Source organism: Somniosus microcephalus, chromosome 29 (assembly GCF_052327205.1).
Source record: "Somniosus microcephalus isolate GS21.2 chromosome 29, FLI_Smic_1.0, whole genome shotgun sequence".
Lineage (NCBI taxonomy): Eukaryota > Metazoa > Chordata > Chondrichthyes > Squaliformes > Somniosidae > Somniosus > Somniosus microcephalus.
In genome coordinates, this window is record NC_141015.1 from 36,570,747 (window position 1) to 36,584,588 (window position 13,842).

Sequence of the window (13,842 nt, forward strand, 5' to 3'; positions counted from 1 at the left end):
CAATGAGATAACTCATTGGCGCATCCTGAGTTGCTCCAATGCTGTAACCAGCTCAAACTCAGTGGAAGCGTTGCTTAACCGGGAGCCAGTGTAGGTCAGCGAGCACCGGGGGATGATGGGTGAACGGGACTCGGTGCGAGTTAGGACACGGGGCAGCCGGAGATTTGGATGAGCTCAAGTTTACGTAGGATTTACATTCCTTTAAGGCAGTCACAAGTGAATTACCCATCGCGATCCGCATACGTGCGCGCTTCGTACACCACAAGCTTCTTTATCTGTTTAACCACTTCCATTGAGGTTATTCATTGATATGTTTGATGATCATGATTTGAAACAAATCCAGCAATTGCAGGCGCGAAAGAGTCGCGTGACTGACACATCGGTAGATTGCCCGTGAGCTTTGTACCACTCTATGGCTGTAAAACATCACAGAGGAACACATTTGGACAAAAGCCTGTTAGTGCTTTGACATTTCCTTTCTGCCCGAATACCAATCAGGTTTACAGGAGGCGGCTGTCTGTTGGAATAGCCTGAAGGAGGTTCTGTTTGAGTTTTATTATTGTTAGTTGAGCACTTTCACCCACTCTGTACCTATTTGTTGCCCCGGAGCTTTTGAGAGGAATCAAAAAAAATGTTAACCGATTTTGATTTATATAAATGTCTGTTATCTCCAAATGTCTCCAACCTCCCTTTCCTCTCCAAAGTCCTTGAATGTGTTGTCGCCTCCCAAATCCGTGCCCATCTTTCCCGCAATTCCATGTTTGAATCCCTCCAATCAGGTTTCCATCCCTGCCACAGTGCCGAAACCGCTCTCAGCAAAGTCACAAATGACATCCTTTGTGACTGCGACAAAGGTAAACTATCCTTCCTCGTTCTTCTTGACTTGTCTGCAGCCTTTGACACGGTTGACCACTCCATCCTTCTCCAACGCCTCTCCACCGTCGTCCAGCTGGGTGGGACTGCACTCGCCCGGTTCCATTCTTATCTATCTAATCGTAGCCAGAGAATCACCTGCAACGGCTTCTCTTCCCGCTCCCACATCGTTACCTCTGGTGTCCCCCAAGGATCTATCCTTGGCCCCTCCTATTTCTCATCTACATGTTGCCACTTGGCGACATCATCCGAAAACACAGCGTCAGTTTCCACATGTACACTGACGACACCCAGCTCTACCTCACCACCACTTCTCTCGACCCCGCCACAGTCTCTAAATTGTCAGACTGCTTGTCCGACATACAGTTCAGGATGAGCAGAAATTTTCTCCAATTAAATATTGGGAAGACCGAAGCCATTGTTTTCGGTCCCCGCCACAAACACCGTTCCCGAGCCACTGACTCCATCCCTCTCCCTAACATCTGTCTGAGGCTGAACCACACTGTTCACAATCTTGGTGTCATATTTGACCCTGAAATGAGCTTCCAACCACATATCCACAGCATAACTAAGACCTCCTATTTCCACCTCTGTAACATCGCCCGTCTCCGCCCTTGCCTCAGCTCATCCGCTGCTGAAACCCTCACCCATGCCTTTGTTACCTCTAGACTTGACTATTCCAACGCACTCCTGGCTGGCCTCCCACATTCTACCCTACGTAAACTTGAGGTGATCCAAAACTCGGCTGCCCGTGTCCTAACTCGCACCAAGTCCCGTTCACCCATCACCCCTGTGCTTGCTGACCTACATTGGCTCCCGGTTAAGCAACGCCTCGATTTCAAAATTCTCATCCTTGTTTTCAAATCCCTCCATGTCCTCGCCCCTCCCTATCTCTGTAATCTCCTTCAGCCCCACAACCCCCCGAGATATCTGCACTCCTCTAATTCTGCCCTCTTGAGCATCTCTGATTATAATCGCTCCACCATTGGTGGCCGTGCCTTCTGTTGCCTGGGCCCTAAGCTCTGGAATTCCCTCCCTAAACCTCTCCGCCTCGCTGCCTCTCTTTCCTCCTTTAAGACGCTCCTTAAAACCTACCTCTTTGACCAAGCTTTTGGTCACCTGCCCTAATTTATCCTTATGTGGCTCGGTGTCAAATTTTTGTCTTACAATAATCCTGTGCAGCGCCTTGGGACGTTTTACTACGTTAAAGGCGCTATATAAATACAAGCTGCTGTTGGTGTTGCTGTTACACACGTAAGGCGGTAACCCCTGCTTTTTCTCAGTCCTTACAAAACCCGAGCATTGCACCATAGCTGGCGGGAGATGGTCAGTAAACATTGAGGGAGAATAACACGGATAAAATAGGTGACTCCGAGGTTTGATCTAGCCATGGTTTGAAAAGGAGCCAAAGGATGGTGTTGCTTCAACAAGGAGTTTTCACAAACTTGCCAAGCTGATGATGTCCTGCCGGGGTATCACCATGTTAGTTCATCAAAGATCCCCAGAATCCAATTAATGCTTTATCTGCATTTTGAATAAAGGCACCTAAGCAGATTCCATTGGTGATGTGGGAGTGTCTATCATTCCATGGACCCTCGATTGGTGATGTGGGGGTGTCTATCATTCCATGGACCCTCGATTGGTGATGTGGGGGTGTCTATCATTCCATGGACCCTCGATTGGTGATGTGGGAGTGTCTATCATTCCATGGACCCTCGATTGGTGATGTGGGAGTGTCTATCATTCCATGGACCCTCGATTGGTGATGTGGGGGTGTCTATCATTCCATGGACCCTCGATTGGTGATGTGGGGGTGTCTATCATTCCATGGACCCTCGATTGGTGATGTGGGGGTGTCTATCATTCCATGGACCCTCGATTGGTGATGTGGAGGTGTCTATCATTCCATGGACCCTCGATTGGTGATGTGGGGTGTCTATCATTCCATGGACCCTCGATTGGTGATGTGGGGGTGTCTATCATTCCATGGACCCTCGATTGGTGATGTGGAGGTATCTATCATTCCATGGACCCTCGATTGGTGATGTGGGGGTGTCTATCATTCCATGGACCCTCGATTGGTGATGTGGGAGTGTCTATCATTCCATGGACCCTCGATTGGTGATGTGGGGGTGTCTATCATTCCATGGTCACTCGATTGGTGATGTGGGAGTGTCTATCATTCCATGGACCCTCGATTAGTGATGTAGGGGTGTCTATTATTCCATGGACCCTCGATTGGTGATGTAGGGGTGTCTATCATTCCATGGACCCTCGATTGGTGATGTGAGGGTGTCTGTCATTCCATGGACCCTCGATTGGTGATGTGGGGGTGTCTATCATTCCATGGACCCTCGATTGGTGATGTGGAGGTATCTATCATTCCATGGACCCTCGATTGGTGATGTGAGGGTGTCTGTCATTCCATGGACCCTCGATTGGTGATGTGGGATCGTCTATCATTCCATGGACCCTCAATTGGTGATGTGAGGGTTTCCACGAAGCCTCCAGTGGTGACCTGAGAGTGGTCCCATCATTCTATGGAATAGCTCTCGGTGATATTTGTCATGAATGAGTTGTCTCGTTTCTATGAAGTTCCTTAGCGTGCTCTTTAACGCATTCATTAAAATAGCACCCTCAGGAACTTGCTGTTGGTGCATTCTTTGATTTGGGCAAAACAACTGCTGTGTTCGCCTACCTTAGGAACAGCCCCAGCACTTCAAAGTAATTCATTGTATTGGATGTGCTTTGTGATGTCTCTGAGATATGTGATAAGGTGTTGTATGTCTTTTCAATTTCACCCCATTAATCAGTTGTTTAACAAGATTCTTTAATAATTGTTGAATCCTGTATTGTCTGCGAAGACACAATACGACATGACAGTCCCATCTTTAAACTTGTTAATTATTTTCCTTGTCAAACAATGAAGGTTTTTGAAGATTTGATTGAACAGCAACAATATATTTAGGTGTGCAGTAGAAGAAAATTCTACACAGACCTTTCCCTCAGAGGCTGAAATAAAGGCCCTGTTCTGTCATTGGACATAATGTTGTCCCTCACACTTCGACTGCTGTTAAAGATCCCATGGGACTATTCGAAAAATGGCAAGAGTTTTCCTGGTATCCCAAACCAATATTCCTTCATCAGCCAGCCTAACATGCCAAAAATAGAAGATCTAATCATTTATTTCACCGGCATTTATGGAATCTTGCTGTGCACAAAATGGCTACCGCGCTTGTCTACATAACAGCTTCAAAGTAAGTTGTCACGTCTGAAGAGGTTTAAGGTGTTTCTGAGAGTTGTGATAAGCTGCTACTTAAATTTAAGAGTGAGATGTGTGTCTGTTGTTAGAATTATGAGGTGTTTCATGAAATGCAGCAAGTAGGCGCCGAGTAGATTTTACCGATTAATTTTTTAAATGTGTTTTATTCCCAGTGACAGCAATTTGAACCACCTGGTGTTGGACTCGGAGTCCGAGATGGACAGCACCGAACAGTTGGCCCTGGGCAGCACCGATACTTTGGCCAATGGCAACAAGACTGACCAAGAGGCCGCCAAGCGATTGGCCAAGCGCCTCTATTACCTGGACGGGTTTAAGAGGTCAGATGTGGCTCGACACCTGGGGAAAAAGTGAGTAGAGCGGGAAATAGAGACAAGGAGGTAGGGCAGGAAATTGCAGCTGAGGTCGAAGCTCAGCCATGATCTTCTTGAGAATGGCGGAGCAGGCTCGAGGGGCCGAATGGCCGACTCCTGCTCCTAATTCTTGTGTTCTTATGTTAAGGGAGAAGAGCTGGAAATAAAGAGGAAACGTAAGAACTAGGAGCAGGAGTCGGCCATTCGGCCCCTCGAGCCTGCCCCGCCATTCAATAAGATCATGGCTGATCCGATCTTGGCCTCAACTCCACTTCCCCGCCCGCTCCCCATAACCCTCGACTCCAATGTCTGTCTATCTCCACCTTGAATATATTCACTGACTCCGCCTCCACGGCTCTCTGGGGAAAAGAATTCCAAAGATTCACGACCCTCTGAGAGAAGAAATTCCTCCTCATCTCCGTCTTAAATGGGCGACCCCTTATTCTAAAAAGGGGGTTAGAGAAAGAAAGACTTGCATTTCTATAGCGCCTTTCATGACCACCAGACGCCTCGAAGCGCTTTACAGTTAATGAAGTACTTCATAGGAAACGCAGCAGCCAATTTGCACACAGCAAGCTCCCACAACAGCACTGTGATAATGACCAAGTAATTTGTTTTAGTGATGTTGGTTGAGGGATAAATATTGGCCCCAGGAAGAACTCCCCCTGCTGTTATTCAAAATGGTGCCGTGGGATCTTTTACATCCACCTCAGAGAGTCGATGGGGCCACGTTCATCCGAAAGACGACACCTCTGACAGTGCAGCACTCCCTCAGCATTGCACTGGAGCGTCAGCCTAGATTTATGTATTTAGGTCCCTAGGGTGGGACTTGAACCCACAACCTTCTGACTCAGAAGTGAGTGTGCTGCCCACTGAGCCACGGCTGACACAAAATGTTTGGGCGTAGTGTGAGAACTCTTTACCATTGTAGCTAGAAAGGGAGCCGGGCTGAATTTGGAATACCTCTTAGATTTCCAATTAAATTCAATAAAACTTGGACAGATAATGCTGAGCTTGTGTCAGTCGTTCCAGTTTGTTTCTGAGCTGGAAATAAAGAGGGGAAAGGGAGTCGAGCTGGAAATAAAGAGGGAAGAGGGAGCTAATAAAAAGGGTAAAGGGGTTAAATGTCCATGTGATCAGAGCGCATGTCAGAAATTGGGGTGCAGCAGTCAGTGTGTCTGATTCGTGGTTCCTCACCTACATTGCTGCAGCTTGTCTGTTTAAAAATAACAAACTTAACGAGTGGCAAACTATGCGAGGCACGATTCTGGCGGGGTGGCCTCCTCACCCCAATTTCTGCTCTGCACTCCTGTTGCACGGAACTGTGCTGGGCACACCAAATCATAAAATCGACCTACACACACACACACACACACGCACACACGCACACGCACACACACGCACACACACGCACACGCACGCACACACACGCACACACACACACACACATGCACCACGACAGGCATTGTAGTGCGGTTACACGGCAGCTGTTTAATCTTGGGAGCAGCTGACTATAAACTTCGCAAGCTCTGCTATTGTGACTTGAAATGTGACTTTCGCAAATCCTTTCATTCTCACATCATTATTCTACGAAATATCCAAACAAGTTCAGACTCTTTCGCTCAAACCAGCATTTGGAATACACAGTTCCTGTTTACCGTCTTGCACCACCAGAGGGTGCTGCAGTCTAGATGTTTAAACATGTCACAAACAAATTGTGACGATTCTCCTCATTCTTCCTCCTTTCCTCTCTCTCTGTTCTTCCTCCTTTCCTCTCTCCCTCCTGCGTCAGCCAGTGGCTCAGTGGGTAGCACTCCCTCCTCTGTAGTCCCAAGGTTGTGGGTTCAAGTCCCACTCCAGAAACCTGAGTATATAAATCTAGGCTGACTCTCCCTGTGCAGTGCTGAGGGAGTGCCGCGCTGTCGGAGGTGCTGTCTTTTGGAGGAGACCCCATGGCACTATTTCGAAGAAGAGCAGGGGAGTTACCCCCGGTGTCCTGGCCAATATTTATCCCTCAATCCACAGATTATCTGGTCATTATCACATTGCTGTTTGTGGGCGCTTGTTTCCTACAACAGTGACTACACTTCATAAAGCACTTCATTGGCTGTAAAGCGCTTTGGGACATCCGGTGGTCGTGAAAGGCGCTATAGAAATGCAAGTCAGTCTTTCTTTCTGATACGCTTATCAATTACTTCATAAAAGGTGATGAGTCGAAGAAGAGATGATGAGTCGAAAGAAGAGATGAATAAGGCTTTTATTAGCTAAGAAGAGACCATGCTTCTTCGTGAGTGACTGAACAAGTCTGAACGAAACCCACACAGTGGTGGGTGGAGTCAGCTGAGGCATGCCTCCATACACAGCGCCACCCAGAGGTGGCAATATACAATACAGTGGTTTACCACATTCACCCCTTGTTTAATGTGAAGTCCGGCGGGGTGAAGGGTACTACAAGTTAAGTCTATCAGGAGGCCTTGTCTGACGTCCTGATCGTCGTGGTGGCGGCGGTGGTGTTGCAGCATCCGACGTCGGGTCTGGTGTCTGGGTGGTTGGCGAAGATTCCTGGGGCTTTGGCATGCCGTCTGCAGGGGTTGGGTTGGGAGGGGTGGTGGGGGATAACAGTGGTAAGGGGGATAACGGTGGTAAGGGGGATAACGGTGGTAATTCAGGGGTACCCGAGGGTGCGAGATCTCGTATGGAGACCGTGTCCTCCCGCCCGTCTGGGTATGTCACCCAGGAATACTGGGGGTTGGCGTGTAGGAGGTGCACCCGCTCGACCAGGGGGTCCGTTTTATGCGTCCTCACGTGCCTCCGCAGTAGGACGGGCCCAGGAGAAGTCAACCATGCCGGTAGCGAGGTTCCCGATGTAGACTTCCGGGGGAAAACGAACATTTTCTCATGAGGGGTCGCATTAGTGGCAGTACAAAGCAGTGACCGAATGGAGTGAAGCGCTGCAGGGAGGACCTCCTGCCAGCGGGAGGTCGGAAGGCCCTTAGATTTTAGTGCTAAGAGGACTGCCTTCCAAACCGTCGCGTTCTCCCTTTCCACCTGGCCGTTCCCCCGGGGGTTGTAACTGGTGGTCCTGCTCGTGGCGATACCTCTTGTTAGCAGGTACTGCCGAAGTTCGTCGCTCATGAACGATGAGCCCCTGTCGCTATGTATATAGCTGGGGAACCCGAACAGAGCGAAGATGTCATTCAGACACTTGATGACCGTGGTACTGGTCATGTCTGGGCAAGGGATGGCAAAGGGGAAACGGGAGTACTCATCAACTATGTTGAGGAAGTACACATTGCGGTCAGCGGAGGGGAGGGGCCCTTTAAAATCGACGCTCAGGCGTTCGAAGGGGCGGGTGGCCTTGATCAGGCTTGCTCTGTCCGGCCTATAGAAGTGCGGTTTGCACTCGGCGCAGATTTGGCAGCTCTTGGTCATGGTCCTGACCTCCTCGATGGAGTAGGGCAGGTTACGGGATTTGATAAAATGGAAAAACCTGGTGACCCCCGGGTGGCAGAGGTCATTGTGGAGGGACTGCAGCCTATCACTCTGCGCGTTGGCGCATGTACCACGTGATAGGGCATCTGGGGGCTCATTGAGTTTCCCTGGCCGATACAAGATATCATAATTGTAGGTGGAGAGTTCGATTCTCCACCTCAAGATCTTGTCGTTCTTGATTTTACCCCTCTGCTTATTATTAAACATAAAAGCTACTGAACGCTGGTCAGTGAGCAGGGTAAATCGTTTCCCGGCCAGGTAATGCCTCCAGTGACGCACCGCTTCTACAATAGCCTGGGCCTCCTTTTCGACGGAGGAGTGTCTCGTCTCGGGGCCCTGGAGGGTCCTTGAGAAAAAGGCCACGGGTCTGCCCGCCTGGTTAAGGGTCGCGGCTAGGGCGAAGTCGGAGGCATCGCTCTCCACTTGGAAGGGGATGGACTCATCCACCGCGTGCATTGCGGCCTTCGCGATATCGTTCTTGATAAGAGTGAAGGCTGCACACGCCTCTGGTGTCAGGGGGAAGGAGGTGGCTTTGATGAGGGGCCTGGCTTTGTCTGCATAGAGGGGCACCCACTGGGCGTAGTAGGAGAAAAACCCCAGGCATCTCTTCAGTGCTTTTTGGCAGTGGGGAAGGGGTAGCTCCATTAGGGGGCGCATTCTGTCGGGGTCGGGCCCGATGACTCCGTTCTCCACCACGCAGCCGAGGATGGCCAGGCGCTTGGTGTGAAACATACATTTTTCCTTATTGTACGTTAGGTTCAGCCGTTGGGCCGTACGGAGGAAATTTGCTAGATTAACGTCGTGGTCCTGCTGGTCGTGGCCGCAGATGGTGACGTTATCCAAATAGGGGAAGGTTGCCCGCAGCGCGTTCTGGTCAACCATTCGGTCCATCTCCCTTTGGAAGACCGAAACCCCGTTGGTGACGCCGAAGGGGACCCTAAGGAAGTGGTAGAGGCGGCCGTTTGCCTCGAAGGCAGTATACTGGCGGTCCTCATGGCGGATGGGCAGCTGGTGGTACGCTGACTTAAGGTCGATGGTGGAGAATACTTTGTATTGCGCAATCTGATTGACCATATCAGATATGCGAGGGAGGGGGTACGCGTCCAGCTGGGTGTACCGGTTTATGGTTTGGCTGTAGTCGATTACCATGCGGCGTTTTGCAGTGGTTTTAACGACTACAACCTGGGCTCGCCAGGGGCTAGTGCTACCTTCGATAATGCCCTCCTTCAAGAGCCGCTCCACCTCAGAGCTGATAAAAGCTCTGTCCCCGGCACTGTACCGCCTGCTTTTGGTAGCGATGGGTTTACAGTCGCGGGTGAGGTTAGCGAACAGGGGAGGGGGGGGGACTTTTAATGTGGAAAGGCTGCAGGTGGTTTGCAGCGGGCGATTTAAAAGTTGTTGGTTGCAGACTGTGAGTGGGGGGAGGGGTCCACCGTATGCTAGTGTGACACTCTTAAGGTGGCACTGAAAATCCAACCCTAGCAGGACGGCAGCGCAAAGACGGGGCAGGACTAGCAGTTTAAATTTTTGATATTCAGTGCCCCCTACTGACAGGGTCACCACACAGTAGCCGCTGATGTCCATTGACTGGGACTTGGACGCCATAGAAATGCGATGGTGCGTTGGCAGAATCGTGAGGGAGTGGCTACGTACCGTGTCGGGGTGGACGAAACTCTCTGTGCTCCCGCTGTCGATCAGGCAACTGGTGGCGCGGCCGTTTACCGCGATATCCATCATGGAGCTGGATAGATGGTGAGGGTGGCCTTGATCCAGCGTCACGGAGGCCAGTATGTGGCTTAGTGAGTCACTATCGTCATCCGCCGAGACGGTGGTCGGTTCCGGTGACGAAATGGCGGTTGAGTGCGTTGGATACGATGGCGGCGGATGCCATGCGGCCGGGGGTACACAAAATGGCGGATAAGATGGCTGCTCCCACGGCCCGCACGCTGCGCTGCTGGCTGGCTTCCCCTTGCAGGCGTTAGCGTAATGGCCTTTCTTCCCGCAGCCCGAGCAGGTAGCTGTCTTAGCTGGGCAGTGCGCTCTGGGATGTTTTAACTGGCCACAGAAATAGCATTTTTGGGCCTGGTTACTGGGCATCGAAGCAGTTCTTACCGGAGGCTGCTGTCTCGGTTGGGTCGCTGCAGCGGTTGGTGCCGGGGGCGGCGGTCCCGTGTCCCACGGTTTCGATTGCCATGTCTCGGCGCCGTTACGGGGGTATGCCTCGAGGTTTCGGTGGGCCTCCTCTAACGAGAGCGCAAGGGCAATGGCCGTCTTCAGGTCGGGTTCCTTGCTTTCTAGCAGTCTCTGCCGGGTGTGGTCTGACTGGAGGCCCCTGACGAAGGCATCACAGGCGAGTCCCTGCGCGTGCTCCACAGCCGTTACCGCTTTACAATCGCAGTCTCTGCAGAGTGCCAGTAGCGCCCGTGCAAATGCCCCTACCGATTCTCCCGGTTGCTGCCTGCGGGATCCCAAGAGGTGTCGGGCGTAAATTGTGTTCACTGGGCGCGTATATTGCCCTTTTAGTAGCTCGAGGGCCGCCACGTACGTATTAGAGTCCCGGATTAGCATATATACTTGATGGCTCACCTGGGCGGTCAAAATTTTCAGTTTGTGATCCTCCTCTGTAACCTGTGAGATTGCGAGGAAGGATTCAAAGCAGCTCAGCCAGTGTTCAAACTTGGCTGATGCACCCACATCTTGAGGGTCGAGGTCCAGGCGTGGTGGTCTGAGGGCTCTCAGCAATGTCTGCTGTATCCGTTGCTGTTGTTGCTCCTCAGGTGTCGCCATTTAACTTTTAGCTAATAAAATTGATACGCTTATCAATTACTTCATAAAAGGTGATGAGTCGAAGAAGAGATGATGAGTCGAAAGAAGAGATGAATAAGGCTTTTATTAGCTAAGAAGAGACCATGCTTCTTCGTGAGTGACTGAACAAGTCTGAACGAAACCCACACAGTGGTGGGTGGAGTCAGCTGAGGCATGCCTCCATACACAGCGCCACCCAGAGGTGGCAATATACAATACAGTGGTTTACCACACTTTCTTTCTTCTTTTCCTCTCTCCTTTCAGCTCTCTTCCTCCTTTCCTCTCTCTGTTCTTCCTCCTTTCCTCTCTCTGTTCTTCCTCCTTTCCTCTCTCTGTTCTTCCTCCTTTCTGTGGTGTATGTAACCGTTCCACCTTTAAGAGAACTATTTTAAGAGATGCACTACTTTATCTTGGCTGCTGTATACTGTAATACCGGTGGTGACCACACCGGTATATAAGTGCTGTGTAATGATTTATTGGGCAGTTCAGCCTGACCTCCGACTAGTAAAGACCTGTTGAATTTACTCTTGTGGTCTGTGTGCAGTGATTCTTATTAACAATAACTAGAACACACAGACTTAACAGTGGCGACGAGGATGGGATCAAAATTGTTGATGTTACCACGCTTAGGCATCCTCGCAATCTTCTTGAGAAACAAAAAGACATTTTTCTTTTATTTTTTTTTCTTCAAAATGGCGGTTTCCCGCGCTTGTCTTCTTCCCCCGCCTACGAAAATGGCGGCTTCCCGCGTTTGCCTTTCTCCCCCGCTGGCTGTAATGGCGATTGCCGTATTGCTGCGTTCGCCCTCCCCAGCGGTTCTCAAATCGTGCCTCCCAGCCCCTCTTGCAGTCCGGCCCTTTCCCCCGGCTGCGGCTGAGTTCTCCGCGTTTTAAATTTTTTTTATCCCGCGCCTCGCGGCCTCAGTAGCTGCCCGGCCTTTTTCCCCGGCCGCTGTCGAGCTCTCTCTCGACGCTGTTGCGTCTCCCAGCCCGCTTGCAGCCCGGTCTTTTACACCGGCTGCGTTTGCATTCACCACGGCTCCCGTGCCTTACGCTGCCCCAGTCTCAGCGCCTCTGGCCCCGACTTCTGTCCGGCTCTTTTCCCCGGCCGTGGTCGAGTTCTCCGCCCTTATATCCTCCGTTTTTCCCTCCCCTACTTCACAGCCAACGTGGCCGACTTGCTGCTCGTCGCTGATCGGCTTACCCACCACCATGATAGAAGGGATGATCACTGCCTGTTGCTGATGGAAGGCTTCGTGTCAGGATTCTTCCTTGCTCTTCAGACCCGAGTCTTTTCTCAGCAGGATGATGAAGGCGGATGCCTCTTCTCGACGCCCGTTAAACTGCCTTGGATATATCTCTGCCGCAGGGTAAGATCGTCATCGTCGCCACTGTTAAGTCTGTGTGTTCTAGTTATTGTTAATAAGAATCACTGCACACGGACCACAAGAGTAAATTCAACAGGTCTTTACTAGTCGGAGGTCAGGCTGAACTGCCCAATAAATCATTACACAGCACTTATATACCGGTGTGGTCACCACCGGTATTACAGTATACTGCAGCCAAGATAAAGTAGTGCATCTCTTAAAATAGTTCTCTTAAAGGTGGAACGGTTACATACACCACACTTTCCTCTCTCTGTTCTTCCTCCTTTCCTCTCTCTGTTCTTCCTCCTTTCCTCTCTCCGCCTTCTTTTCCTCTTTCTTCTTCCTTTCCGCCATCTTTTCTCCTGTGTTCTCGCCATCTCTTATTTCCTTTCCATCCTTCTAATCTTCTTTATTATGTATTATGTGAAATTCCGTATCAGTTGTTTTATTTCTATTTATTATTTTCTCTTGCCTTTTATACTTTCTCCTCTCATTTTAGTCCCATTGTCTATATATTCCATGCTCTGTTTTTCTCTCTGCTTTTCTTTTCTCCTCTACTGGATCCTTTCCTCTCTTTCTATTCCTTTCTCTTTCTTCTGTTGGTCTCTCATTCCTATTTGCGAATGTTTTATACACTCTCTCTGTCTCTGTGATTCTCCCTGGCCCTCAATCTGACTGTGCCCTTCATTTCTCTCCTTGTCTCTCTCTCTCTCTCTCTCACATACATTCCTGTCTGTTACTCTGTTTTTTAAACCCCAGATCTCATTCTTTCTTCTTTCTCTCTCTCTCTCTCTGGCTTATTCTGTCTGCCTCTCGTTCTCTTCCTCCTTCTTTACTCTCTTCATCTTCTTGTTTCAGTAATGACTTCAGTAAGATGGTGGCCGAGGAGTACCTGAGATTTTTTGACTTCACGGGAATGAGTCTGGATCAAGCACTGAGGTAAGAAACGAAAACCAGTGAACTCATTTTTTGTCGCACGTCTTTGCTCCACTGCGCCATTTTAAATGTTTTTACTAAATTACAACATTTACCTACATTACAATAGTGACTACACTTCAAATAATACTTAATTGACTGTAAAGCGCTTTGGGACGCCCTGAGTGCGATGAATGAATCTCTAAACTTTTATATCTATTATTTATTAAAACTGGTGAATTCCGAGATAACTTCCAGGCCATGAAGTCCAAAATGCCCGTATTTTGTTTAAAAAGCTGACATTTTTAAAAAATTCATTCACGGGATGTGGGCGTCGCTGGCAAGGCCAGCATTTATTGCCCGTCCCTAATTGCCCTGGAGAAGGTGGTGGTGAGCTGCCTTATACAACTGAGTGGCTTGCTGGGCCATTTCAGAGGGCAGTTAAGAGTCAACCACATTGCTGTGGGTCACATATAGGACAGAACAAGACTTGGACGACATTCAGGCTTGGGCTGATAAGTGGCAGGTAACATTCGCGCCACAGAAGTGCCAGGCAATGACCATCTCCAACAAGTGAGGGTCTAACCACCTCCCCTTGACATTCAACGGTATTACCATCGCCGAATCCCCCACCATCAACGTCCTGGGGGGTCACCATTGACCAGAAACTTAACTGGACCAGCCACATAAATACTGTGGCAACAAGAGCAGGTCAGAGGCTGGGTATTCTGCGGCGAGTGTCTCACCTCCTGACTCCC

The 13,842-nt window shown here is 49.9% G+C and overlaps 1 protein-coding gene across 4 annotated transcripts in view; it reads left to right on the forward strand.

Annotated features, from left to right (window-relative positions):
• Nucleotides 1-13,842, forward strand: part of LOC147098642 (PH and SEC7 domain-containing protein 1-like) — a 303,222-nt gene that overhangs the window by 170,280 nt on the left and 119,100 nt on the right. For all 4 annotated transcript variants that reach the window (XM_085970604.1, XM_085970603.1, XM_085970606.1 and 1 more), the window contains 2 exons: nt 4,309-4,503; nt 13,028-13,108. In XM_085970604.1, coding sequence (XP_085826730.1) covers nt 4,309-4,503; nt 13,028-13,108 — 276 coding nt within the window. The remainder of the gene's footprint in view (nt 1-4,308; nt 4,504-13,027; nt 13,109-13,842) is intronic.